Genomic DNA, 27,912 nt, shown 5'->3' with positions numbered 1-27,912 from the left:
TAAAGGTTAACCTCCAGGTCGAGTCGGTGGTGAAGAAGGCGAATGTAATATTGGCATTCCTTTCTAAAGGTATAGAACATAAGAGCAGGGATGTGATGTTGAGGCTCTATAAGGCACTCGTGAGACCACATTTGGTGTATTGTGTGCGGTTTTGGGCTCCGTATTTTAGAAAGGGTATACTGACTTGGAGAGGGTTCAGAGAAGATTGATGAGAATGATTCCAGGGATGAAAGGGTTACTGTCTGAGGAACGTCTGGCAGCTCTTGGGCTGTATTCCCTGGAGTTCAGGAGAATGAGGGGGAATCTCATAGAAACATTCCAAATTCTAAAAGGCCTGAACAGATTAGATATGGCAAAGTCATTTCCCATGGGAGGGGAATCTAGGACAAAGGGGTACGACTTCAGGATTGAAGGACATCCTTTTAGAACTAAGATGTGGAGAAATTACTTTAGTCAGAGGGTAGTAAATCTGTAGAATTTGTTGCCATGAGCTGTTGTGGAAGCTAAATCATTGGGTGCATTTAAGGCAGGGGTAGATAGTTTCTTGATTAGCCAGGACATCAAAGGGTATGGGGAGAAGGCAGAGGAGTGGGGATGACTGGAATAATTGGATCAGCCCATGATTGAATGGCAGAGCAGACTCAGTGGGCCGAATGGCCTACTTCTCCTATATCTTATGGTCTTAAGGTTCTCCCCATGACCATGTGGATTTCCTCTGGGTGCTCTGGCTTCTTCCCACATTCCAAAAATGTGAGGGTTATTGTTGGTAACTTGTGGGCATGTTACGTTGGTGCTAGAAGTATGGCAGCACTTCCAGACTACAGACTCTGTTGGTCATTAACGTAAACAATGCACTTCACTGTATGTTTTGATATTTCAATGTACATGTCACAAATAATTTATGATGCTAATGTGCCAAAATCTTTCTTTACAACCTTACCCTCCTGTACCACCACTTTCAAGGAATAAAGGACCTGTATTTCCAGATCCCTTTGTTCTACCACACTCCTCAGGAGATGGGAGGTTGGAAGTTGTATAAAGTGTTGGTGAGGCCTCGATAGGAGTCATGTGTGCAGTTTTGGTCATCTACCTACAGGAAAGATGTAAATAAAGTTGAAAGAGCACAGAGAAAATTTACAAGGATACTGTGGGGCCTGGAGGACCTGAGTTTATAGGAAAGGTTGAATAGGTTAGAACTTTGTTCCTTGGAATATCGAAGGTTGAGAGGAGATTTAATAGAGCTATGGAGAATTCTGAGGGGTATAGATAGGGTAAATGCAAGAAGGCTTTTTCCATTGAGGTTGGGTGGGACTACATCCAGAGGTCATGGATTAAAGGTCACACTATTCAGGACATTTACAAAGACAGGTGTGTAAAAAGGGCCCAACGGATCATTGGGGACCCAAGTCACCCCAACCACAAACTGTTCCAGCTGCTACCATCTGGGAAATGGTACCGCAGCATAAAAGCCAGGACCAACAGGCTCCGGGACAGCTTCTTCCACCAGACCATCAGACTGCTTAACTCATGCTGACACAACTGTATCTCTTTGTTATATTGACTATCCTGTTGTACGTATTATTTATTATAAATTACTATTAATTGTGCATTATACACTTAGACGCAGACGTAACATGAAGACTTTTACTTCTCATGTATATGAAGGATGTAAATAATAAAGTCAGTTCAATTTAAAGGGAATGTGAGGGGAAACTTCTTCATTCAGAGGGTTATGAGAGTGGGGAATGAGCTGCCAGCACAGGCTCAATTTGAGTGTTACACGGATGGCAGGCTCATGGAGTGCTGTGGTCCGGGTGCAGGTCGATTGGACTAGGCAGTTTGGTTCGGCACGGACTAGATGGCCAAAGGGCCTGTTTCTGTGCTGAACTTTTCTATGACTATGACTGTAAGTGTAGATAAGTACATGGATGAGAGAGGTTTGGAAGGCAATAGTCCACTTGCAGGTAGATGGGATTAGGTGGAAGACCAGGCTGGCACAGTCTGTGTGGGCTGTGCTGTAGTGCTATATGACTCTAAGATTCCAAATTAGATGAAAACTGAAATTTTAATACTTCATAACATATCCCTTTATATAGGTGTGATGGTAACTTGAATGTCAGTACTATTTCAGGAACTTTTTTTCTAGTCTGTTATATCTGTCACTATAGCAACTGTTTGCTGTTCAGTATTTATTTAAAATTCAAAATCATCATTTCCCTGGTAGTAATGAAGATCTTATACAATATTGCCCTCTGACACTGGATATTGAAGAAGATTCTTATTGACATTCTTGTTCTGACTCATAGGATATGAACACTTTTAAGAATAAACAGGTTTTCTCAGTGAAAATTGAATGTTTTTCCCAAAATCAAGAATTACGTATTTTCTGAAGGAAGGAAAGAGTAAATATCAAAGCTGCTTATATAACTGTTGACTCAAGAGATGACAGGACTATAATGTCAGATAGCTTTGTTCTCTTTCTTCCCTGAAAATATCAATTCATATTAGTAGGAAAGAGAGAATTGAAGGTCTTCTCAGTCTCTCAGTACTCATGCACTTACTAGTGACTTATAGTGTATCACAGCAGGTAATTCTTCCTTCAAAAATGAGGAGCTCTTTGTGGTGGAGGGTTGGCAGTTGCAAAGCAAAAAAAAGTTGTCTTTATGTTTTCAAAGTAATAATTTATCTACAAAGTTTACACAGTTAAAAGTATTGGAATAAGTTTAGTTGATGTGACTTTCTATTATCTGAAAGTTCAAAGTCAATTTATTATTTAAATATGTATATGTCACCATGTACCACTTTGAGATTCCATTTCTTGTAGGCGCTTACAGGAAAATAAATGCTATAGAATTTATGAAAAATTATCTTCGGTTGCCAATCGAAATACGATGATGTCGTCCACTCCTTTAACGGTGATATCTTTGATGACTATATAGTCCTATCCTGGACCCACAAGCTCTGTTGCAGGTGGGAAATGTATATGTAGTAGTGGTGGCAACCAAGGCTGCATTTCTCCTGACTCTCTTCTGGTTGTTCTTTCCATCTCCAGAATACGAACCCCATCCATACACAGCTGTTGCCAAGTGGTACAGTCAGCAGCAACCTTCCCCAGGTCCTCGGGTCTGATCTTGCACTTCCTTAAAGCATTCTTCATCTGATCCTTATAGCGCTTCTTCGGCCCTTCAGCTGAGCGTCGACCATGATGTAGCTGGCCGTATAACACTCTGCGGGGTAGCCGACATGGGGGCATCCTTATCACGTGCCCCAGCCACTGCAGCTGATGCTGGGTGATCATGGCCTCAATACTCCTGCAGTTGGTCTTTACAAGTATTTCAGTGTGAGGCACCCGCTCACGCCAGGTAATTCCCAGGATGCACTGGAGGCAGCTTATGTGGAAATGCTCCAAGGACTTGATGTGACGGCTGTAGGTTACCAAAGCTTCACAGCTATAAAGGAGGGTGGTGACACAGACCGCTTGGTATACGGTGACTTTTGTGGAGGGACGAAGGCTCCTGTTCTGAAAGACTCTACTCTGAAGTCTCCCAAAGGCAGCTGATGCCTGTTTAATGCGGCTCTGGACGTCGTTGTCAATGCCGCTATCCTCAGAGAGAATGCTCCCCAGATATTTGAAAGATGGCACTACTGACAGCTTTTCATCACCAACAGTGAAGGCAGGTAGAGTAGGTGGGACACTGGTACTCCACTGGCAAACCACTTCTGTCTTGGTGGTATTGACAGTCAGCCCCATCCTGCTGTACGCTCTCACCGCCACAGCAAGGACAGTCTGAAGATCCTCTGGAGTGTGGGCCACAAGAGCACAGTCGTCTGCATACTGCAGCTCCAGGACCCGCTCTCTACGGAGTTTGGTGGTTGTGTGGAGCCTTCTGATGTCAAAGAGGTTGCCATCTAATCTGACATCCACTGCCACACCACTGCTGTCTTCAAAATGGTTGTGGAGAAGCTTCGTAACACACAAGAGGAAGATGCACTGGCGCTAGCACACACCTGTGCGTACGAGGAAGGGCTCAGACTCTTGGCCTCCTGTGGTCACCCGAGCAGTCATCCCATCATGGAACTGGCGGAGGATGTTAACAAATTTATTGGGACAGCCAAACCTGAGGAGGACATCCCATAAGAGCTCTCTTTGCACAGTGTTGAATGCTTTGGAGAGGTCGACAAAGGCCATAAACAAGTCCCGATGTTGCTCCTGGCACTTTTTCTGAAGCTGTTGGGCTGTGAAGATCATGTCAATCGTGCTCCTGTTCTTCCTAAATCCACACTGCGATTCAGGCAGCATTGACTCGGTGATGTTGCTGATGAATCTCTGAAGCATCACCTTAGCCAGGACCTTTCCAGCAACAGAAAGCAGTGATATGCCCCTACTATTGCCGCAGATGGCCTTGTCACCATTGTTTTTATAAACGACAACGACGTTTGCATTTCTCCATTGCTGTGGGATGTTCTCATCACTCCAGGCCTTGGTGATGTACTGGTAGAGGGTGCACATACACATGTACCCTCCGTTCTTCAGTGACTCAGCAGGGATATTGTCAGTGCCAGGGGACTTGTTGTTCTTAAGGGAATGGACAGCTGATAGAACCTCCTGGAAGGTTGGTGGTAGACTGAGGTCGTGAATAGGAGGAAGCTCAGGCAGTTCGTCAAGGGTGATGGGGTCTGCGTCAGAGTCCTGATTAAGCAGGGTGTTAAAGTGCTCAGCCCACCTCAGCAGAATGGTATTCTGATTCTTCAGAAGTGTTAGACCATCTGCTGTTTTCAGGGGAGTAACGCATCGATTTATTGGGCTGTAGATGGTTTTGACAGCATTGTAAAAATTATGCATGTCATTATTATCGGCAAAAGACTGGATTTCATGTGCCTTTTCAGTCCACCACTCATTTTGTATGGCCCATATTGCCTTTTGCACTTTCCTCCGAGCTACCTGCCAATGCTGCCTGATGCTGGTGGATGAAGGGTTGTCTAAAGTTGCTCGATGTGCTTTGTGCATGTCCTTAAGAAAGTTGTGGATTGTGTCTGAGTTATCGTCAAACCAGTCTTGGTGGTTCCTGCTCTTATGGCCGATGGATTGGGCTGCTGCCTCATGGAGTGCAGAGCTGATATAGTTGTTCCATGGTGTTTTCCGAGCTCAGACAAGGTTCCAGCTAGGAGGCGTCGAAACTCACTTCTTACTTCTGTGTTTCTCAGGCGGTTGCAATTTAGCCGCTTTTTATTGGGTTTTTGCAGCCGCAAGGGGGGACGCACTTTCATATGGAGCTTGGCCACAATCATACGGTGGTCAGTCCAGCACCCAGCACCTCTCATGGCACGGGTGATAAGAACATCCTTGATGTCACTACATCTCACAATGATGAAGTCGATCATGTGCCAATGTTTAGAGCGAGAGTGCATCCACAAGGTTTTATATTTTGCCTTCTGCTTGAAGATGGTGTTGGTTATGGTAAGGTTATGCTCAGAGCAAAGAGTAAGTAGCCTCATGCCATTTGCATTCACCTTGCCAATACCATGCCTACCTAGCACTCCACTCCATATCTTGTTGTTCTGTCCCACCCTAGCGTTGAAGTACCCAAGCAAAAGGATCTTATCAATTTTAGGGATCCGGCAAAGAGCTTCATCCGATGTCTTATAAAAGCATTCCTTGGCCTCATTCTCAGATGGCAGAGTTGGTGCATAGGCACTGAGAAGTGTGGCATAACGTTTCTTTGCTGGGGGATATGGAGGGTCATTAGTCTTTCACTAATACCAACAGGTGTTTCTGTAAGACTTGGCAGAAAGGTGTTCTTGATGGGCAATCCTACTCCGTGGAGATGTTGTCCACCTGGGGGGAAACCTTTCCAGCAGAAGGTGTAACCCATCCTCTGTTAAAGAGCCTTCATCCAGGAGCCTGGTCTCACTCAGGGCAGCAATGTTGATGTTGTAGCACCTCAGCTCAGCAGCGATCAAGGCTATTCTTCGGTAAGGTCTGTCAGAGATGCCATACGAGTCCAGGAGAGTCCTTACGTTCCATGTTGCCATTTTAGGTTGCATTGTTTCTTATTTCGACTGCAGTAGTGGAATAACCCGATAGGCCCGGTAACCTATCCAGGTGAGTGATTGAATGGGCAATTTCTAGGCCACCTTTTGTAGGCCCTTCCCCAACTGGGGTGAGCAGTGTGGATAGGAGGCGGAGTGTTGGCGCGTGACCAAGTGGTTAAGGCGTTGGTCCTTGAGCAAAGCATTTAACCACACATTGCTCTGCAACGACACCGGTGCCAAGCTGTATCGGCCCTGGTGCCCTTCCCTTGGACAACATCGGTGGTGTGGAGAGGGGAGACTTTCAGCATGGGCAACTGCCGGTCTTCCATGCAACCTTGCCCAGGTCTGCGCCCTGGAAACCTTCCAAGGCACAAATCCATGGTCTTACGAGACTAACACATGCCTATATAAATATGCTTTGGAGGAAAACACTGCACACCAATACCAAAATCTCATCCCAACTATGAAGCATGGTGAAAGCAGCATCATGGTTTGGGGCTGATTTGCTGCCTCAGGGCCTGGACAGCTTACAATCATTGAGGGAACAATGAATTCAAAATTGTGTCAAGACACTTTACAGGAAAATGTCAGAGTAGTGATCCGACACCTGAAGCTTAATAGAAGTTGGATGATGCAACAAAACAATGATCCAAAGCACAAGAGTAGATCAACAACAGAATGGTTTTTTAAAAAAATGAAAATTCATGTTTTGGAATGACCAAGTCAGAGTCCAGACCTTAACCCAACTGAGATGCAGTGGCATGACCTGAAGAGGGCTGTTTGTGCAAGGTATCCCAGAAATACTGATGAACTGAAGCAGTTTTGTATGGAGGAATGGTCTTAAATTCCTCCTTGCCATTGTGTAGGTCTGATCAGCAGCTACAGGAAACACACATAAAAGTTGCTGGTGAACGCAGCAGGCCAGGCAGCATCTGTAGGAAGAGGTATAGTCGACGTTTCAGGCCGAGACCCTTCGTCAGGACTAACTGAAGGAAGAGTGAGTGAGGGATTTGAAAGTTGGAGGGGGAGGGGAGATCCAAAATGATAGGAGAAGACAGGAGGGGGAGGGATGGAGCCAAGAGCTGGACAGGTGATTGGCAAAAGGGATACGAGAGGATCATGGGACAGGAGGTCCAGGAAGAAAGACGGGGGGGGGGGGGACCCAGAAGATGGGCAAGGGGTATATTCAGAGGGACAGAGGGAGAAAAAGCAGAGTGAGAGAAAGAATGTGTGTATAAAAATAAGTAACAGATGGGGTACGAGGGGGAGGTGGGGCATTAGCGGAAGTTAGAGAAGTCGATGTTCATGCCATCAGGTTGGAGGCTACCCAGACGGAATATAAGGTGTTGTTCCTCCAACCTGAGTGTGGCTTCATCTTTACAGTAGAGGAGGCTGTGGATAGACATGTCAGAATGGGAATGGGATGTGGAATTAAAATGTGCGGCCACTGGGAGATCCTGCTTTCTCTGGCGGACTGAGCGTAGGTGTTCAGCAAAGCAGTCTCCCAGTCTGCGTCGGGTCTCGCCAATATATAAAAGGCCACATCGGGAGCACTGGACGCAGTATATCACCCCAGCCGACTCACAGGTGAAGTGTTGCCTCACCTGGAAGGACTGTTTGTGGCTCTGAATGGTGGTAAGGGAGGAAGTGTAAGGGCATGTGTAGCACTTGTTCCGCTTACACAGATAAGTGCCAGGAGGGAGATCAGTGGGGAGGGTTGGGGGGGACGAATGGACAAGGGAGTCGCGTAGGGAGCGATCCCTGCGGAATGCAGCGGGGGGGGGAGGGAAAGATGTGCTTAGTGGTGGGATCCTGTTGGAGGTGGCTACAGGAAACGTTTGGTGGAGATATTTACTGCTAAAGGAGGTTCTATCAGTTGTTAAATACAAGGGGGTCACATACCCTTTCTAGCCTGGACTGTGAATGATTAAGCAGTGTGTTCAATAAAGACATGAAAAGTGCAATTGTTCGTGTATTATTAGTGTAGGCAGATTGTGTTTGTCTATTATTGTGACTGAGATGAACATTAGGCTACTTCTCATGAGTAATTAATGCAGAAAATCAGGTAATTGCAAATGGTTTACAAACTTTTTCTTGCATCTGTGCTACCCTAAAATCAATGTTCTTGCAGGCATACTCAATTTTTAATAGAATAATGACCATAATAAAATCAGTGAAAGACTGCAACAACTTGGTGTTCAACTGTTGTGCAGTAGGCAGCAAACTGTGAAGATAGAAAAAGAAAGAAAGAATAATAATAAATATCAAGAACATGAGATGAAGAGTCCTTGAAAGTGAGTCCATTGGTTCTGGGATTATTTCGATCATGGGGCAAGTGACATTGAGTGAAGTTATCCCTTTTCATTCAAGGGCCTGGTGATTGAGGGGTAGTAAACAGTTCCTGAACCTTGTGGTGTGAGTCCTGAGGCTCCTGTACCACCTTTATGAAGCCAGCAGCAAGGAGAGAACATGTCCTGGGTGGTGAATGTCCCTGATGATGGATGCTGCTTTCCAGTGACAGTGCTCTGTGTAGATACGCTCAATAGTGGGGTGGACTGGACCATACCACTACTTTTTTGTGGGGTTTTTCGTTCAAGCTCATTGGTATTTCCATACCAGGCTGAGATACAGCCGCTAATATGTTAATGTTTGTTAATGTTTTTTGATGTTGGTTAAGTATCGTGGTGCTTGAACTAATGAAACAACGGTGTATTTGGAATCTCTTAAGACTTCGGAGTTTGTTTCTATTCACATTTATTGAATGGATTTTAGGTACCCGACCGCCTCTAATCAAAAATCTACCCAAACCAATTGAAAGCTTGATGACCCGTTGTTGGTCTAAAGATCCTGCCCAGCGTCCGTCAATGGAGGAGATAGTGAGGATAATGACTCATTTAATGAAGGTAGGTTGTCGCAGGTAACATGTTGAATAGAGGAGTTTCCAGTAACAAATGTTCAAATACAATTAATGCGGTCAGCCTACAAGGACTGTTAGTTTGGAACAGGGTTAGCCTATGTTCTATGCTCACCTGAGAGTGAAATATGAATCCACAATTCTAAAGATGTTATAACCTAAATTAGAACATAAGTTATACGAGCAGAATTAGGCCATTTGGCCTATCAAGTCTGCTACGCTGTTTCATCATGGCTGATCCATTTTCCCTCTCTGCCCTAATCTCCTGCCTTTTCCCTGTATCCTTTCATGCCCTGACCAATCAGAAATCTATCAACTTCCACCCTAAATACTCCTGGATAGGCTGCCTGTGGCAATGAAACTTGAGCAATACACACAAAATGCAGGAGAAATTCAGCAGGCCAGGCAGCATCTATGGAGGGGAATTAAACAGAAGGCATTTAGTCATAGTCACAGTCATACTTTATTGATGCCGGGGGAAATTGATTTTTGTTACAGTTGCAGCATAAATAATTAAATAGTAAGATGTAAATTATACCTATTGGCTCAGGGTGTCTGACCCTCCAAGGGAGGAGTTGTAAAGTTTGATGGCCACAGGCAGGAATGACTTCCTATGACGCTCTGTGTTGCATCTCGGTGGAGTGAGTCTCTCGCTGAATGTACTCCTGTGCCCACCCAGTACATTATATAGTGGATAGGAGACATTGTCCAAGATGGCATGCAACTTGGACAGCATCCTCTTTTCAGACATCACCGTGAGAGAGTCCAGTTCCATCCCCACAACATCACTGGCCTTACGAATGAATTTGTTGATATTTCAGGCCAAGACCTGAAATATCTGGAACTATTTCCACCAATGCATTTGCATATGGTCACTTTTTGAGCATGTTCACCCTCACCCTCTGCTTCACCAGTCATATCGAGCCTGAAAAACATTGTAAACGAGAGATTCTGCAGAAGCTGGAAACCTTGAACAAAGCACATGAAATGTTGGAGGAGCTCAGCAGGTCAGGCGTCATCTTTGCATCTATGGAGAGGAATAAGCAGTTGAAGTTTCGGCCAAGACCCTTCAGCAGGACTCATTTTGCTCTACTTTTGTTTAGTATTTCCCAGGAGCTGATGAACCTCTTCAATACCTGTGTCACTACTCCGATGTGAGCCAGAGCAACTCAGCTACAAGCACAGGTATGCAATGGTGGTTTTCTCCCCATGATCGTATGGGTTTCCTCCCAGACTCCAAAGACATGCCAGTTAATAGGTAAATTGGTTATTGTAAATTGTCCGGTGATCCGGCTAGGGTAAAATTCAGGGGTTGACGGGCAGTACAGTTCGAAGGACTGTGAGGGCTAATCCATACTGTATCGCAATAAATAAAAATAAGTAAGTTAGTTTTCTGAAGAGGAAACAGAGGTTTCTTTAATTGACGTTCAAACTGCTTACAAAAAACAAAAAAGAGTTAAGAGGACAATGCTACATTGAGGGAGTGTTGGATTTAACAGAAACACACAGCTGTGCAATTATACACTATAGTTAGAGTGCAACACATTGGAGCAGAATTAGGCCTTTAGGCCTCTTGCATCTACTCTGCCATTCAATCCTATCCCTCTCAACCCCCACCTTCTGCCTTCTCCCCATAACTTTTAATTTTTAGATTGCATTAATTGAAAGCACTATTGAAGCTTCAGTTGATGAGCAATTTGGAAACTACATTTATGCATGTCATATTTAAATTAATTTTTTGTTAATCTTCCTTGATAAGCATGATAATAAATGGCTTTAATGATTACTTTGTGGTCACATCAAAACCCTCCTTGGAAGCTACAGATAAATTACGTTATCTACTTTTAGGATCTTTTTTGGAAATTACCTCCACAAATACCAGTAACAAAAGTGATGCCAATGCAGAACCTAGTGACTTGCACGCAAATACTACCAACGATACAATCAAGCGTTTAGAATCAAAGCTTAAACTCACATCCAAACAATCGGTAAGTCAATTATCGGATGCATTTTATTTTAGATTTATTTTCCTTTAATTTTCCCCTCTACTGTTGCTACACTATTTCCTTTCACTGGTTCTGAGGAGGGCAAGTTAGACACTTGATGTTGTGAATTAGAACAGTTCTATTATGTCTTCAGTCACTGTCAGATAGAGCAGTCATAGGTTAAGTGGAGTTTTAGCAACACAAGTGGAGAGGGCATTAAAAGGGCATACTTGCCTTCATTGGTAAGGGCATTCAGTAAAAACAAAGTTAAGAGATGATTTTGAAATGAAAACGTTAGTTAAGCCATATTTGGAGTATCATAAACACAAAAGATTCTCCAGGTGCTAGAAATCCAGAGCAACACACACAAAATGCAGGAGAAACTCAGCAGGTCAGGCAGCATGGAACTGAAAAACAATCAATGTTTTGGGCTGGGACCCTTCATTATGACTGGCAGGGGAGGGAGAAGAATTCAGAATAAAAAGGTGGGGAGAAGGGAAAGGAATTCAAGCTGTCAGGCAGTAGGTGAAGCTTCCCTTTCACCTGGTCTCATCACTTGCTGATATGATGGGAACTAACCCACCCAAAATTTCACCATAGTTCTTTAAGCCAAGAACTTTAGTATGGATAAAAAGAAACATTATGGGAATCATGTATAGGCCTTCAAATAGTAGCCAAGATGTGAGGTTGAGATTGCAAAGGGAGCTGGAAAAGGCACGTAATAAGTGTAATTACGCAATTGTACTGTGGGACTTCACTATGCAAGGGGATTAGGAAAATAAGGTTGAGGTCGGATCACAAGAGAGGGAATCTGTTGAATGTCTACGAGATGGCTTTTTAGAGCAGCTTGTGCTTGAGTCTACTGAAGAAAAGGCTGTCTTAAATTGGGTGTTGTGTAGTAACCCAGATATTATTATTAGGGAGCATAATGTAAGGGAACAGTAAGGAGGCAGTGATCACAATATGATTGAATTCATACTGCAATTTGAGAGGAAGAAGCATACGTCACGTGCAGTGGAATAAAGGAAATTACAGAGGCATGAGAAAGGAGCTTGCCCAGGTGCATTGGCGAGAATACTGGCAGGGATGATGGCAGAGCAGAGATGGCTGATGTTTCTGGGAATAGTTCCTAAGGCACAGGATAGACATGTCCCACAGAAGAAGTTGATCTCAAATGGCAAAGGTAGGCAACCATGGCTGACAAGGGAAATTAAAAAACTGGATAACAGCCAAAAAAAATGTCATTTAAGGTAGCAAAATTGAGTAGAAATTGGATGATTGAGAAACTTTTAAAATCCAACAAAAGGCAACTAAAAAAAGCTATAAGGGAAAAGATTAAATTTGAGGGCAAACTAGCCAATAATATAAAGTAAGGTACTAATTTTCAGTTATTTAAAGAATAAAAGGGAGGTCAGAGATGATATTGGACCACTGGAAAATGATGCTGAGGGACAAGGATATGGCAGATGAACTTAATGGGGACTTTGCATCTGTCTTCACTGTGTGCCAGACATCTATGAATGTCAGGGAGCAGGAGTAAGTGCTATTACAAAAGGAAAACTGCAATGCAAACTCAAAGGTCGTAAGGTGGATAAATCAGCTGGACCAAATGGACTACATCCCAGAGCCCTCAGAGAGGATGCTGAAGAGATAATGGATGCATTGGTCATGATCTTTCAAGAATCACTTGATTCAGGCATGGTCCTGGAGGAATGGAAGATTGCAAATGTCACTCCACTCTTTAAGAAGGGAGGAGGCCAAAAGAAAGGGAATGATAGGCCACCTCAGTGGTTGGAAAAGTTTTGGAGTCTATTATTAAGGAAGAGATTTCAGGGTACTTAGAGACTAATGATAAAATAAGTTAAAGTCAGCATGGTTTCTGTAAAGGGAAATCTTGCCTGGCAAATCTGTTAGAGTTCTTTGAGGAAATAACAAGCAGGGTAGACAAAGGAGAGGCAATGGATGTCACTTACTTGGATTTTCAAAAGGCCTTGGTAAGGTGCCACACATGAGGCTGCTTAACAAGATAAAATTCTATGGCGTTACAGGAAAGATACTGGCGTGGATAGAGGAATGGCTGACAGGCAGGACGCAGTGAGTGGGAATAAAATGGGCCTTTTCTGGTTGGCTGCCACTGGCTAGTAGTGTTCCTTAGGGGTCAGTATTGGGACTTTTCACATTTTTATCAGTGATTTAGATAATGGAATTGATATTTTTGTGGCAACGTTTGCAGATGATACGAAGATAGGTGGAGGGGTAGGTAGTGCTGAGGAAGCAGTGCGATTGCAGCTGGACTTGAACAAACTGGAAGAATGGGCAAAAAAGTGGCAGATGGAATACAGTGTTGAGAGATGTATGATAATGCATTTTGGTAAAAGGAACAATAGAGCAGACAGTACTCTAAATGGGGAGAAAGTTCCGACATCAGAGGTGCAAAGGAACTTAGGAGTCTTCGTGCAAGACTCCCAGAAGGTTAATTTACAGGCTGAGTCTGTGGTAAAGAAGGCAAATTCAATGTTGACATTTATTTCAAGGGGAATAGAGTATAGAAGCAAGAAAGTAATGCTGAGCCTTTATAAGACACTAGTCAGGCCGCACTTGGAGTATTGTCAACAGTTTTGGGCCCCATTTCTCAGAAAGGATGTTTTGTCATTGAAGAGAGTCTAGAGGATGTTCATGAGGATGATTCTGGGATTGAAGGAGTTAACATATGAGGAACGTTTGGCAGCTTTGGGCCTGTACTCACTGGAATTTAGAAGAATGCGGGGGGATCTCATTGAAACCTACCGATTGTTGAAATGACTTAATGCAAAAATGTTGTCGGATGAATGTGAAGAGGAAGTTTCCTATGGTGGGGGTATCCAGAACTGGAGGGCACAGTCTTAGAATTGGTCAGTGCATCAAAGGATATGGGGAGTAGGCAGATGTATGGGGTTGAGTAGGATCTGGGGTCAGCCATGATGGAATGACAGAGCAGACTCGATGGGTTGAATGGCCTAATTCAGCTCCTCTGTCTTATGGTGTGCAATTAAACTAAAGCTGGAGACAGAATGATAGTTTCCCAAATTAAGAAAGACGTTGTAAACACAAGAGGTTCTGCAAAGGCTGGAAATCCAGAGTAACACACACAAAATGCTGGAGGAACTCAGCAGGTCAGGCAGCCTGTGTGGAAGTGAATAAACAGTCAGTGTTTCAAGCTGAGACCTCCAACTCTGATCATTACACCATAGCAAGGATGTTGAATCTTTGGAGAGGGTGTGAAAGAGGTTTATCAGGTTGCTGGATAGAATGGAGTGTGTTAGGAAAATAGGAAAGTTGGACAAACATAAATCATTGTTTTTGGGGATTCGGAGGCTGAGGGGTCACTTGAGAGAAGTGTATAAAGCTAAGCATATCACAGATTGTGTAGATAGGCAGAATCTTTTTCCCAGAGTGGTGAATAGAACACTTAAGGGCACAGGTTTAAGGTGAGAGAGGTGCTCAAGGCAGCATAAAACATGAAGAAGTATTGAGACAGATACATAAACCAGCAGGGATTAGAGGAACATGGACCATGTGCAGACAGGTGGGATTAGTTTGGAGGACCAGATTGGCATGCTGGTTGCTGCCTGTATAGTGGCTGAAGGGCCTGAACCTACACTGATCTATTTTTATGATCTGCATATTATATAAAAGTCTCTTCTCCTGTGTCTCATTTTGTATATGTTTCATTTTGTATCCAGCCATTCTTTTACTGTGCTTGCATTGCTTTTGAATGCCTCCAAACAGTGGACTGTGACTGCCCAAACTCAAATTGCATAGAATCCCCATTGACAGCAGAGAAGGTTCACTTTACTCGAGGTTCAAATATAACTCACAATTGCAACATCCTCTTTGTACCAATTTGTCATTGGTTTATGGCAATTATTACTTTTCCTGTTCCAGCTCACCATTTTTTAATCGTTTGATATTTTTCCTCAAAGGTATTCTTGTGAAGAGTGACATTTTGCTAAATTATCTCCCACAAATGGCTGTATTGTAATAAATTATAATCTTTTTATGCCAAGAGTTTGTATGCTCGGCATTTCAATAATTCATAAAATTAGACAAAGCAAAAATGTATAAATTTAGTTCTGGTGCTGTTTTCTAAAACTTTAATTGTGCTGAGTTCTTTTCTGAAAACTGTTCCATTAATATACAGGTGCCTGGATTTTAATGCTAAGCAGCCAAAGTGAGAATGAAACGCTGGGAAAGGTTGTAGGGAGACAAAAAGTTAAACAGCCATAATTGTAAAGAAAAGATACCTTGAGGAAAGCATGAAAGAAGGTTAAATTATGTTGCTAGGGTGACAGTGAAATGGTTCATACATGTCCATATAAACAGTAAGTCTGAGGTTATTGCTGATACTCAAAAGTGGTCTACAAGATTCATGCAAGTGGAAGAAATTGTGATTGCAAATTCAAATTAATGTGCATCCGTGTTTTAATTAAACATAAGAGATTCTGTAGATGCTGAAAATCCAGAGCCACGCACTCAAAATGTGGGAGGAACTCAGCAAGTCAGGCAGCGTCTATGGGGGTGGATAAAAAAGTCGATGGTCTTGGCCTGAAACACTGACTCTTTATTCCTTTCCATCGATGCTGCCAGACCTCTTGAGTTCCTCCAGGATTCTGTGTATGTGCTTTTTTTTTAACCGTTTGTCACTATTTCCTGGAAGTTGCTCCGTTGTATTTGGAGTTGAAGCAAACCACTGCAGATTTTTTTTTGTAATTGACAGAAGTTTTTTTTCCCTCCTTTCACCTCCCTGAAGACATAGTACGGCTTTAGCGTAAATAAGAAAGTTGGGATTGTGTAGGATGTCCACATGTAGCACACTCAAAAGATCTAGTGTTACGTAAAGATGTAATAATCTTGTTTTTTTTCAATTTGTGTTGAAAAAGTGAGGCCAAGGATCTAAATGTGAAGTAACAAAATTACCCAGGCTATCACTGTGCCCATCATTGACTTAAGACAATGGGGAAAGTATTCATTAGTGATATGTGTCAAAATATAAAATTGTATTGATCCATTTTGAAATGTGATCATCCTGCTCTTTATGTGTATCTAAACAGTTAAAGCAAAAGAAGTTGTTAAATATATTTCAACCCATGAGAGCTGCTTACATAGAATGTCTTTTCAAAAGTTCAGATAGAAACAAAATATAAGATTTCACTAAGTATATAGCATGGAAACTGACTTTTTACCCCAATGAATCTATACTAGTATTTGTGCTCACATTGTGTTCCCTTCCACATGACAATAAATCACTGCAAGTCCTCTGGACTCCTCTCCCTCACTTTCCTCTTAATTAGATGCATTTGGATCAGTCTGATTCTTGAGAGTTTCTCAAACTCTCCACTTCCTCGATTTAAATAAACTGCTGGAATCCCTGTTGAGTTTCTTAGTAACCACCTTACGTTGATAGCCTTTAGTTAATTTCTTTCTCCACAGGTAGAAAAGTGCCCTTTATGTACAATTCTATCAATACTTTCATCATGTTCAACACTTGGCCTTTACACAAGAGAAAAAAAGCTCTTGCTTTTTCCTTATTTCTGTATTATCCATATAAACCTTATCTGCACCCTTTCTGTTTCCTCTCTATTTTTGGAATTTGGGGGCCAGTACTGAACACATTGCTCTAAACAAGTTCCAATCCAGATTTGCCGGCATTTCCTCATGATTCATTTCTCATTTCTCCCTCTGGAAATAAATATGAAGAGTGTAGCAGATATAATTAGGGATAGTATCAATTCCAAAGAAGAAGCATACAAATTAGCCAGAGAAAGTGGCTCACCTGAGGACTGGGAGAAATTCAGAGTTCAGCAGAGGAGGACAAAGGGCTTAATTAGGAAGGGGAAAAAAGATTATGAGAGAAAACTGGCAGGGAACATAAAAACGGACTGTAAAAGCTTTTATAGATATGTAAAAAGGAAAAGACTGGTAAAGACAAATGTAGGTCCCCTGCAGGCAGAAACAGGTGAGTTGATTATGGGGAGCAAGGACATGGCAGACCAATTGAATAATTACTTTGGTTCTGTCTTCACTAAGGAGGACATAAATAATCTTCCAGAAATAGTAGGGGACAGAGGGTCCAGTGAGATGGAGGAACTGAGCGAAATACATGTTAGTAGGGAAGTGGTGTTAGGTAAATTGAAGGGATTGAAGGCAGATAAATCCCCAGGGCCAGATGGTCTGCATCCTAGAGTGCTTAAGGAAGTAGCCCAAGAAATAGTGGATGCATTAGTGATAATTTTTCAAAACTCGTTAGATTCTGGACTAGTTCCTGAGGATTGGAGGGTGGCTAATGTAACTCCACTTTTTAAAAAAGGAGGGAGAGAGAAACCGGGGAATTATAGACCGGTTAGCCTAACGTCGGTGGTGGGGAAACTGCTGGAGTCAGTTATCAAGGATGTGATAACAGCACATTTGGAAAGCGGTGAAATGATCGGACAAAGTCAGCATGGATTTGTGAAAGGAAAATCATGTCTGACGAATCTCATAGAATTTTTTGAGGATGTAACTAGTAGAGTGGATAGGGGAGAACCAGTGGATGTGGTATATTTGGATTTTCAGAAGGCTTTTGACAAGGTCCCACACAGGAGATTAGTGTGCAAACTTAAAGCACACGGTATTGGGGGTAAGGTATTGGTATGGGTGGAGAATTGGTTAGCAGACAGGAAGCAAAGAGTGGGAATAAACGAGACCTTTTCAGAATGGCAGGCGGTGACTAGTGGGGTACCGCAAGGCTCAGTGCTGGGACCCCAGTTGTTTACAATATATATTAATGACTTGGATGAGGGAATTAAATGCAACATCTCCAAGTTTGCGGATGACACGAAGCTGGGTGGCAGTGTTAGCTGTGAGGAGGATGCTAAGAGGATGCAGGGTGACTTGGATAGGTTGGGTGAGTGGGCAAATTCATGGCAGATGCAATTTAATGTGGATAAATGTGAAGTTATCCACTTTGGTGGCAAAAATAGGAAAACAGATTATTATCTGAATGGTGGCCGATTAGGAAAAGGGGAGGTGCAACAAGACCTGAGTGTCATTATACACCAGTCATTGAAAGTGGGCATGCAAGTACAGCAGGCGGTGAAAAAGGCGAATGGTATGCTGGCATTTATAGCGAGAGGATTTGAGTACAGGAGCAGGGAGGTACCATTGCAGTTGTACAAGGCCTTGGTGAGACCACACCTGGAGTATTGTGTGCAGTTTTGGTCCCCTAATCTGAGGAAAGACATCCTTGCCATAGAGGGAGTACAAAGAAGGTTCACCAGATTGATTCCTGGGATGGCAGGACTTTCATATGAAGAAAGACTGGATGAACTGGGCTTGTACTCGTTGGAATTTAGAAGATTGAGGGGGGATCTGATTGAAACGTATAAGATCCTAAAGGGATTGGACAGGCTAGATGCAGGAAGATTGTTCCCGATGTTGGGGAAGTCCAGAACGAGGGGCCACAGTTTGAGGATAGAGGGGAAGCCTTTTAGGACCGAGATTAGGAAAAACTTCTTCACACAGAGAGTGGTGAATCTGTGGAATTCTCTGCCACAGGAAACAGTTGAGGCCAGTTCATTGGCTATATTTAAGAGGGAGTTAGATATGGCCCTTGTGGCTACGGGGGTCAGGGGGTATGGAGGGAAGGCTGGGGCAGTGTTCTGAGTTGGATGATCAGCAATGATCATAATAAATGGCGGTGCAGGCTCGAAGGGCCAAATGGCCTACTCCTGCACCTATTTTCTATGTTTCTATAATTAAGTATAGGGAATAGTGAATAGGACTCAACACAATATGAGTGTGTGTGAAAGAGAGACTGCAATAGAAAGAGATACTTTGCATTTTATGAGAAATAGAAACTGCAATTTAAGCAACACCAGCAAGCCTGGACGTAGTGTTGGAAAAATACAAAATAGGGCTAAAACAAATGTATTGTTAGCAATGGCTTCAGAATTTATCAGTTTCAAAACAATTTTCTAGCTTCCAAGAGCCAGCCTCAGTTGTCATAGACCAGTGAAGGGTGACAACATATAATTATACTTACCAAGATATTCATATTTCCTAAGGATTTGAAATGGGTCAAGAATGAAGGATCATCTTTATTCACTATATATATACATATATGTCCTGTTGTACGATGGTCAAGGCATGACATGTAACAAACTTAACAACATTCAGCAATTATAAAGAATTACATAAAAAATAAAGTTGGAAGTTAAAGTACAGATATGGAATAAAATGTACATGAACGTGTATATACCAGCGTGTATCTGCAGTGTAAACAGCATTATAAAAAGTGGCTTTGTGTTTACAGCGCAGTGATGGGGGTAGTAAATAGAGGGGGGGGGGGGTGCTACCTGGAATGGTTGATCAGGTTCAAACAACACACACAAAATGCTGGAGGAACTCAGCAGGCCAGGCAGTATGAGGTTGATCAGATTAACTATCTGGAGGAAGAAACTCTTAAGATGGCATGAATTTTTGTTTTGATAGGCCTGTAGTGCTTTCCAGAAGAGAGCTTTTGGAAAAGGCAGTTTGCCGGGTGGGTAGTGTACGCAATGATTTTTTTCTGCCCACTTTTGTTTTGTCTTGGGCACATACAAATCCTGTTTTGACAGTAGACCTTTTTTGCTGACCTGTCAGTTTGCTGTAGCTCTCTTGTGAGAGGATGCAGCGTCAAACCAGACGGTAATTGTTGATGTGAGAATGCTCTCTATAATGCTCACTTAATGACTCAGCAAGTCACTGCAGCTCTCCTATCAATCCTATGCCCTAACCAATTTGTCTCTAAGTTGTTTTCTCACGTATGTTAATAAATACCTCCTGATTCCCACACCAGCCACCCACACTGGTTAGCCAATCAACCTAACAGCCCAAATAGCTTTGGGATGTGGGAGGAAACTGAAGCATTTGGGGGAAACCCACACAGTCACAGAAAGGGCTTAGAAATCATTATCAAGCTTGAGCTAGCTGCTAGAGCTGTGAGTTAGCTGCAACATTATTTTAAAAAGTGGTTTAAAGTGTTTACAGTGCAGTAACAGGGATAATAGATGGGGGGGTGGAAGTTGCAAACTTGAATGGCTGACTGTAACATAACTCTGCCCCCCATCAAAAAGAGCGATCCACAATTAACATGCAAGCAGTAATGTGCTAACCATAAAATTATTACTGTTATTTTGCTCACTGTTTGCCTGATCAAAAAGCAAAACTGTTAATAGTAGAAATACATACTGTGCTTTTGCACCCTGCTGTAATGTAGCTGTTCTAACAGGGTGACCCTACAAGATTAAATCTGCCGCTGTCCCGAGGGAGCAGTGTGGAGAGCCTCTCTGGAGGACGGACACAATCAGCTGCTGCTACTCTGGAAGGCAAGAGACTAAGTGCTGACCTCAGCAATTACTCAGAATTGGAGGCTAGAATCATGAATGCGACAACAGGTAAAAAGCTTTTAGTAAAGGGTTGGTGATACATAACATAATAATAACCTTATAACAATTAAATCTTCCATCTGATTGGGGGGAAAGAAGCATTTTATTTTGGGTTTCTAAAGCTAACTGTTTTCATGTCAAACTGTCAGGTTAAAACCAATTAGTATTGTGTGTGCTAGTTTTTAGTTGGCAATCCTTTATACCTTTCTGTAACTATGTACATTACTGATGTTTACTAATGTCACGTAGAGTTTACAAATATTATTGACTGCTGTTAAATGATGTCTCCAAAACTAGCCAGTGGTGGATTCCTACAGTTGTGACGAAACATCTCCAGTCAATCTTCTTCCATTGTAACTAATTTCCCAACCATATCAATAATATCAAAAGTTAAATGTTGCACTGTGCTGCACAATATCGTTTAAACCATACTGTTTGAATTCAGTATTTTAGAAGTGTGTATATGTGATGAAGCTCTGCCTTGTGATTTTCAAAAGTTTATTTTGTCAACCACAAAGTCGGCTGTTTTGTGCTTTAAATGTGCTTTCCCTGTGCAACAAGTCTGGGTAAAGTGAAATATATTTTGCTTTTGCATGGTGCCCTTCTGTTGTGCATGAACTAGACCCATGTAAAATCTGTTTTGTGAGGAGAATGGCACTGTTCTAAGTTGTAACGTGCTTCTTAACTGTTTTAGCTGTTTGTTGCATGCGTACCTGTATGTGTGTATTTTGCAGCCCGTCCAAAACCAAAACGAGGCCACCGTAAAACTGCTTCATTTGGTAACATACTGGATGTTCCGCAGATCGTCGTATCAGGTACCAGTTCAAACTACTGGTCTGGCTAGCTAACCAGCTTACTGCTGATAAATATGGTGTACTGCTTGCTCCAAGTTACAGAGATTTCTGCAGAATCTAAACATTGCTGTGAAACTTTCCACTGCTAAACAATGGAAAATGGGTAGTCGTCATCTTATTCAGCAAAATAGACTGAATTATACCAATGTCAGATGACACTAAGATAGGTGTTAAAGTCAATATTTTATCAATGTACATAAATGTCACCATTTACTACCTGGAGACTCATTTTCTTGCAGACGTTACAGGAAAAATACAGAAATACAAATAGAATTTATGAAAAAGTATATGTAACGACTGACAAAAAGCCAACGTGCAAATAAATAATACTGAGTCCTTGAAAGTGAGTCTTTAGGTTGTGGAATTAATTCAGAGTTGTGGTGAAAGAAGTTATCCACACTGATTCAAGACCTGATGGTTATAGGGTAATAACTGTTCCTGAACCTGGTGGTGTGGGACCCAAGGCTCTTGTACCTGTTGCCCAATGATTGTAGCAAAATGAGAGCATGACCTAGATGATGGGGATCCTTGACAATAGTGGTGTCGTAGACAGCGAAGTACACCCTGGGGAGTGTTGTGGAACAGGGGGCCTCGAAGTACAAGTATATACCTCTTGTATCTACCTGAAATATGATTTGGAGTACAGGAAGGAGATATAAAGGTTAGTACGTGGCAATGACAACATTTCCTCCAACAGGCTCAAGAAGAGCTTCTATCCATTGTAATAAAACTATTAAATGTTCTCTCATAGATAGATTCTTGACCTCGCAATCTACCTTGCTATGACATGTTTACCCACACTGCACTCTCTCTGTAGCTGTTGCACTTTATTCTGCATTCTGTTACTGTTGTACCTTGTTCTACCTCAGTGCATTGTGTAATGATTTGATCTGTATGAACAGTATGTAAAACAAGCTTTTCACTGTCTATGTGACAATAATAAACCAGTTATAATTCCACTTCCAATTCCATTTCTACTGAAATTGGTGTGAGAGATAGACAGGGAAGCAGAGAAGGCATTCAACACACTGGCCTACATCAGTCAGAGCCATGAATACAGGAGTTGGGACATTATGTTGCAGTTGTACAGAACATTGGTGAGTCTGCACTTGGAGTATTCTGTGCAAATTTAATTGCCCTGTTATAGGGAAGAACTGGAAATAATGCAGAGAAGATAAACAAGACCATGGTCAGGACTCGAGAGTGTAAGTTATAGGCGAAGCTTGTAAGGTAGAACTTTATGTAGGTGATTGAGGGTTAAACTTATAGAGGTGTATAAAATTATGAGAGGGTATAGATAGTGTGAATGTACATTGTCTTTCTTCACAGGGAAAAGGAATTTAACAAGCATCGGTTTAAGGTGAGAGGTGAAAGATTTAAAAGGAATCTGAGAATCGTGGTTAGTACGATGCTGCTACAGCTGAGGGTGTCGGAGGTCGGAGTTCAGAGTTCAGTCCTGGACTCCACTGTAATGAGTCTCTGTACATCCACCCCATGGAATGCGTGGGTTTTCTCCGAGTCCTCCAGTTTCTCCCCACAGTCCAAAGACATACCAGATTATATTGTATTGTCCCGTGATCAGGTTAGGATTATCAGGGGTTGCTGGGCCGTGTGGGTCAAAGGGCCAGAAGGGCCTATTATGCACTGTCTTGCTAAATAAATAAATAACATGTTCACATATGAGCTGCCAGAAGAAGTAATTGCGACAGTAGTTAGACACATTTTGGGTAGATAACTGGATGTGAAGTCTAAGTGGGCCAACTACGGAGAAATGGGACTAGCTTGGTGAGCACCATGGTCAGAATGGACAATTTTGGCCAAATGGCCTGTTTTGCTGCGATATTCTTTGTCTCCTTGTCTCTGGTACTAACTTTTCAACAGTTTAGTGATACAACTTGTATGGCCTGTATTTTCAAGCCTGAATTAGAGCACCTTTGTCATTCAGAAAGAGCAATTAATAGAAATTAGGACAGAAAGTTTGCATAAATTGTGCCACATAAACCTAGTTTATTTTAAATTTGGATTTAATCTTTCACACAGCATGATTGTTTCGTTGAACATCTTGAGTCTCTGTAATGAGGCGTAATGGGAAAAGGCGATGTGCTCTGCAGCTCAGCCAGATACATGGTGGCAGGTCCATTAAATGATACAGGGCCATCTAAAGAAGGAAGCAATTTCTGTTAAGGTTATAATGACTGCTGAGTTCCCATCTATCCAATTTTTCATATCTCCTATTGCCTTCTAAAAGCAGCATATCCAAGTCCTGATGTCGGGTCTTGGCCTGAAACATTGACTCTACTCCTTTCCATAATGCTACCTGCCCTTCTGAGTTCCTCCACAATTTTATGTCTGTTACCATGGATTTCCAGCATCTGTAGAATCGCTTGTGTTTATATCCAAGTTCATCCTTTTGATATCTTGTTCTCTGCTATTTTCTAACAAATTTTCCAAGAACTTATACTCAGTGATTCCATATGCAGTATATAATCTCAATTAAAAGGTCCCCCAGAAACCTTCCAATGAACATATTGCTATCATTAGAATAACGATGTGTTTACTATACACTATCAGGATAGATCTATAGAGTTTCTCAAGAGCAGAAGTTTTGGGAGTATGTCTCATGATCGACTCTTCTTGGTGCACAAATATATCAGTGCTATCCCAATTCTGCTCACCAAACCTGGAATATCTAGTAGTGAAGTGCCGTCCTTTTTACCTACCACGGGAGTTCTCTGGGGTCATTTTGGTAGCAGTTTACATTCCATCTCAGGCCAATGTCAAACAGGCTTTAGATGATCTGAGCACTGGGATCAACATGCACGAAACAGTGCACCCTAACACCTTCACCATTGTTTTGGGAGATTTTAACCAGGCCAGTCTGAAAAAATCACTAAGCAACTACGTCAACAGATCACTTGCAATACCAGAGGAAACAACAACTGGATCATTGCTACACCACCATCAAGAATGTTATTCCACGCCCTCACTTCGGGAAGTCTGCTCACCTGGCTGTACTTCTACCCCCTGAGTACAGGCAGAGACTGAAGACTGCAGCACCAGCAGTGAGGACCAAGAAAGTATGGACAAGGGAAGCACAGGAGCGCCAACAGGGCTGCTTTGCATTGGTAGACTGGACTGTATTCAGGGGTTCATCTTTGAACCTGGATGAGTATGTTGCAGTTGTTACTGACTTCATTAAAACCTGTGTGGACGAGTGTGTGCCCACAAAGATTTACTGTACGTTCCCAAACCAAAAGCCGTGGGTGAACCAGGAGGTACATCATCTGCTGAAGGCTAGATCTGTGCCATTCAAGTCTGATGACCCAGGCCTGTACCAGAAAGCCAGGTATGATTTGCGGAGGGCTATTTCAAGGGCGAAGAGACAATTTCGAACGAGGTTGGAAGTGACATCGGATGCACGGAAACTCTGGCAGGGTCTGCAAGACACTACTTCCTGCAAAGTGAAACCCAATAGCAAGAATGGCAGTGGTGCTTCATGACCAGTTGAACTCAACGCTTTCTATGTACACTTTGAAAGGGAGAACACAACTACAGTTGTGAAGATCCCTGCTGCACCTGATCTCCATCTCAGAGGCCGATGTTAGGCTGTTTTTAAAGAGGGTGAACCCTCACAAGGTGGAAGGTCCTGATGGAGTACCTGGTGCGACTCTGAAAACCCTGTCCCAACCAACTTACTGTACATTCCCAAACCAAAAGCCATGGATAAACAAGGACATTGTTAACCTCTCATTACTACGGGCGGAAGTTCCCACATTCTTCAGAAAGGCAACTATTATACCAGTGTCTAAGAAGAAGAATGTGGGCTGCCTTAATGACTATTGCCCAATAGCACTTACATCGACAGTGATGAAATGCTTTGGAGACGTTAGTCATGACTAGACTGAACTCCTGCCTCAACAAGGACCTGGACCCATTGCAATTTGCCTATCGCCACAATAGATCAACGGCACTCCACACGGCCTTAGACCACCTGGACAACACAGACACCTACGTCAGGATGCCATTCATCGACTACAGCTCAGCATTTAATACCATCATTCCCACAATCCTGATTGAGAAGCTGCAGGACCTGGGCCTCTGTACCTACCTCTGCAATTGGATACTCGACTTCTTAACCGGAAGACCACAATCTGTGCGGATTGGTGATAACATATCCTCCTTGCCGACGATCAACACTGGTGCTCCTCCTGTGTGTCGCCAGGCATAGCTCAAATACCATCTATAAATTTGCTGATGATACAACCGTTGTTGGGTAGACTCTGAGGTGGTGATGAGAGGGCGTACAGGAGTGAGATAGAACATAGAATAGTACAGCACAGTACAGGCCCTTTGGCCCACAATGTTGTGCTGACCCTTAAACCCTGCCTCCCATATAATCCCCCCACCTTAAATTCCTCCATATACCTGTCTAGTAGTCTCTTAAATTTCACTAGTGTATCTGCCTCCACCACTGATTCAGGCAGTGCATTCCATGCACCAACCACTCTCTGAGTAAAAAACCTTCCTCTAATATCTCCCTTGACCTTCCCACCCCTTACCTTAAAGCCATGTCCTCTTGTATTGAGCAGTGGTGCCCTGGGGAAGAGGCACTGGCTGTCCACTCTGTGTGGTACAAAAGCCTTAAAGCACACACTCAGCGATTCAGGAAGAGCTTCTTCCCCCCTGCCATCCGATTCCTAAATGGACATTGAATCTTTGGACACAACCTCACTTTTTTTTAATATACAGAATTTCTGTTTTTGCACAATTTTAAAATATGTGTTCAATATATGTAATTGATTTACTTGTTTATTTATTATTATTTTTATTTTATTTATTTTCTTTCTGTCTACTAGATTATGTATTGTATTGAACTGCTGCTGCTGCTAAGTTAACAAATTTCACGTCACGTGATAATAAACCTAATTCTGATTCTGATCATTTTTCGTTCATCCAAATTTGTTCTTCTCCCTACGTAATTAGAATCAGGTTTAATATCTCTCATATGTCATGAAATTTGTTGTTTTGCAGCAGCAGTACAGTGCAATACATAATTTAAAACACTCAGACAAAGGAGCAGAAGTTGGCCATTCGGCCCGTCAATTCTGCTTCGCCATTTTATCGTGAGCTGATCCATTCTCCCATTTTGTCCCACTCCCCCGCCTTCTCACCATAATCTTTGATGCTCTGGCGACTCAGACACCTATCAATCTGTGCCTTAAATACACCCAATGACCTGGCCTCCACTGTCGCCCATGGCAACAAATTCCACAGATTCACCACCCTCTGGCTAAAAAAATTTCTTCGCATCTCTGTTTTGAATGGGCACCTTCAATCCTTAAGTCATGCCCTCTCATACTAGACTCCCCCACCATGGGAAACAACTTTGCCACATCCACTCTGTCCATGCCTTTCAACATTCGAAATGTTTCTATGAGGTCCCCCCTCATTCTTCTAAACTCCAAGGAGTACAGTCCAAGAGTGGTCAAACATTCCTCATATGTTAACCCTCTCATTCCCAGAATCATTCTAGCGAATCTTCTCTGAACCCTCTCAAACGTCACCACATCCTTTCTTAAATAAGGAGCCCAAAACTGCACACAGTACTCCAAGTGAGGTCTTACCAGTGCCTTATAGAGCCTCAACATCACATCCCTGCTCCTATACGCTATTCCTCTAGAAATAAATGTCAACATTGCATTCGCCTTCTTCACCACCAACTCAACCTGGAGGTTAACCCTAAGGGTATCCTGCACAAGGACTTCCAAGTCCCGTTGCATCTCAGAACTTTGAATTCGCTCCCCATTTAATAATAGTCTGCCCGTTTATTTCTTCTACCAAAGTGCATAACCATTGTATTTCATTTGCCACTTCTTTTCCCGTTCTCCCAATCTATCCAAGTCTCTCTGCAGACTGTCTGTTTCCTCAGCACTATCGACCCCTCCACCTATCTTTGTATCATCAGCAGACTTAGTCACAAAGCCACCTATTCCATAATCCAAATCGTTGATGTACAATGTAAAAAGAAGCGGCCCCAACACCGACCCCTGTGGAAAACCACTGGTAACCGGCAGCCAACCAGAATAGGACCCCTTTATTCCCACTCTCTGTTTCCTGCCAATCAGCCAACGTTCTATCCACGTATGTAACTTTCTCATAATTCCATGGGCTCTTGTTTAGCAGCTTCATGTGTGGCACCTTGTCAAAGGCCTTCTGAAAATCCAAATAAATATGTATATAGAGTAAGTAGTACAAAAAGCGGGCAAAAAAAGAAAAAAAAATAATGTGGTAATGTACATGGGTTCATTGTCCATTCAGAAGTCTGATGGAGGTGGAGAAGAAGCTGTATCTCATCCTCGATGGTAGCAGTGAGAGGAGGGCATGTCCTGGGTGATGGGTATCCTTAGTGATAGATGCCACCTTTTTGAGGCTTCAGCTTTTGCAGATGTCCCCAGTGCTGGCGAGGCTAGTGCCCATGATGAAGCTGGCTGAGTTTGCAACTTTCTGCAGCTTTTCCGATCCTGTGCAGTGGCCCTTCCACCAGATGGTGATGCAACCAGCTGGAGTGCTCTCCCTAGTACATCTGTAGAAATTTGCAAGTGTCTTTGGTGACATACCAGATCTCCTCAAACTCCGAATAAAATATAGCCGCTGTCCCTTGAAACTGATGAAAAGGTAACGTA

At 42.7% G+C, this 27,912-nt stretch overlaps 1 protein-coding gene across 4 annotated transcripts in view; it reads left to right on the top strand.

Moving 5' to 3' along the window:
• The window catches only part of map3k7 (mitogen-activated protein kinase kinase kinase 7), a 163,051-nt gene that overhangs the window by 86,141 nt on the left and 48,998 nt on the right, over positions 1-27,912 (top strand). For 2 of the 4 annotated variants that reach the window (XM_072251658.1, XM_072251657.1), the window contains exons 8-12: positions 8,806-8,936; positions 10,051-10,132; positions 10,796-10,935; positions 20,219-20,384; positions 21,110-21,190. In XM_072251658.1, the coding sequence (XP_072107759.1) occupies positions 8,806-8,936; positions 10,051-10,132; positions 10,796-10,935; positions 20,219-20,384; positions 21,110-21,190 (600 nt within the window). The remainder of the gene's footprint in view (positions 1-8,805; positions 8,937-10,050; positions 10,133-10,795; positions 10,936-20,218; positions 20,385-21,109; positions 21,191-27,912) is intronic. The other 2 variants (XM_072251660.1, XM_072251659.1) reach the window with 1 other exon arrangement.

This window comes from Mobula birostris, chromosome 2, assembly GCF_030028105.1.
Source record: "Mobula birostris isolate sMobBir1 chromosome 2, sMobBir1.hap1, whole genome shotgun sequence".
NCBI lineage: Eukaryota > Metazoa > Chordata > Chondrichthyes > Myliobatiformes > Myliobatidae > Mobula > Mobula birostris.
Note: the sequence above shows the minus strand (reverse complement) of the source record. Positions and strands in the feature narration are given on the sequence as shown.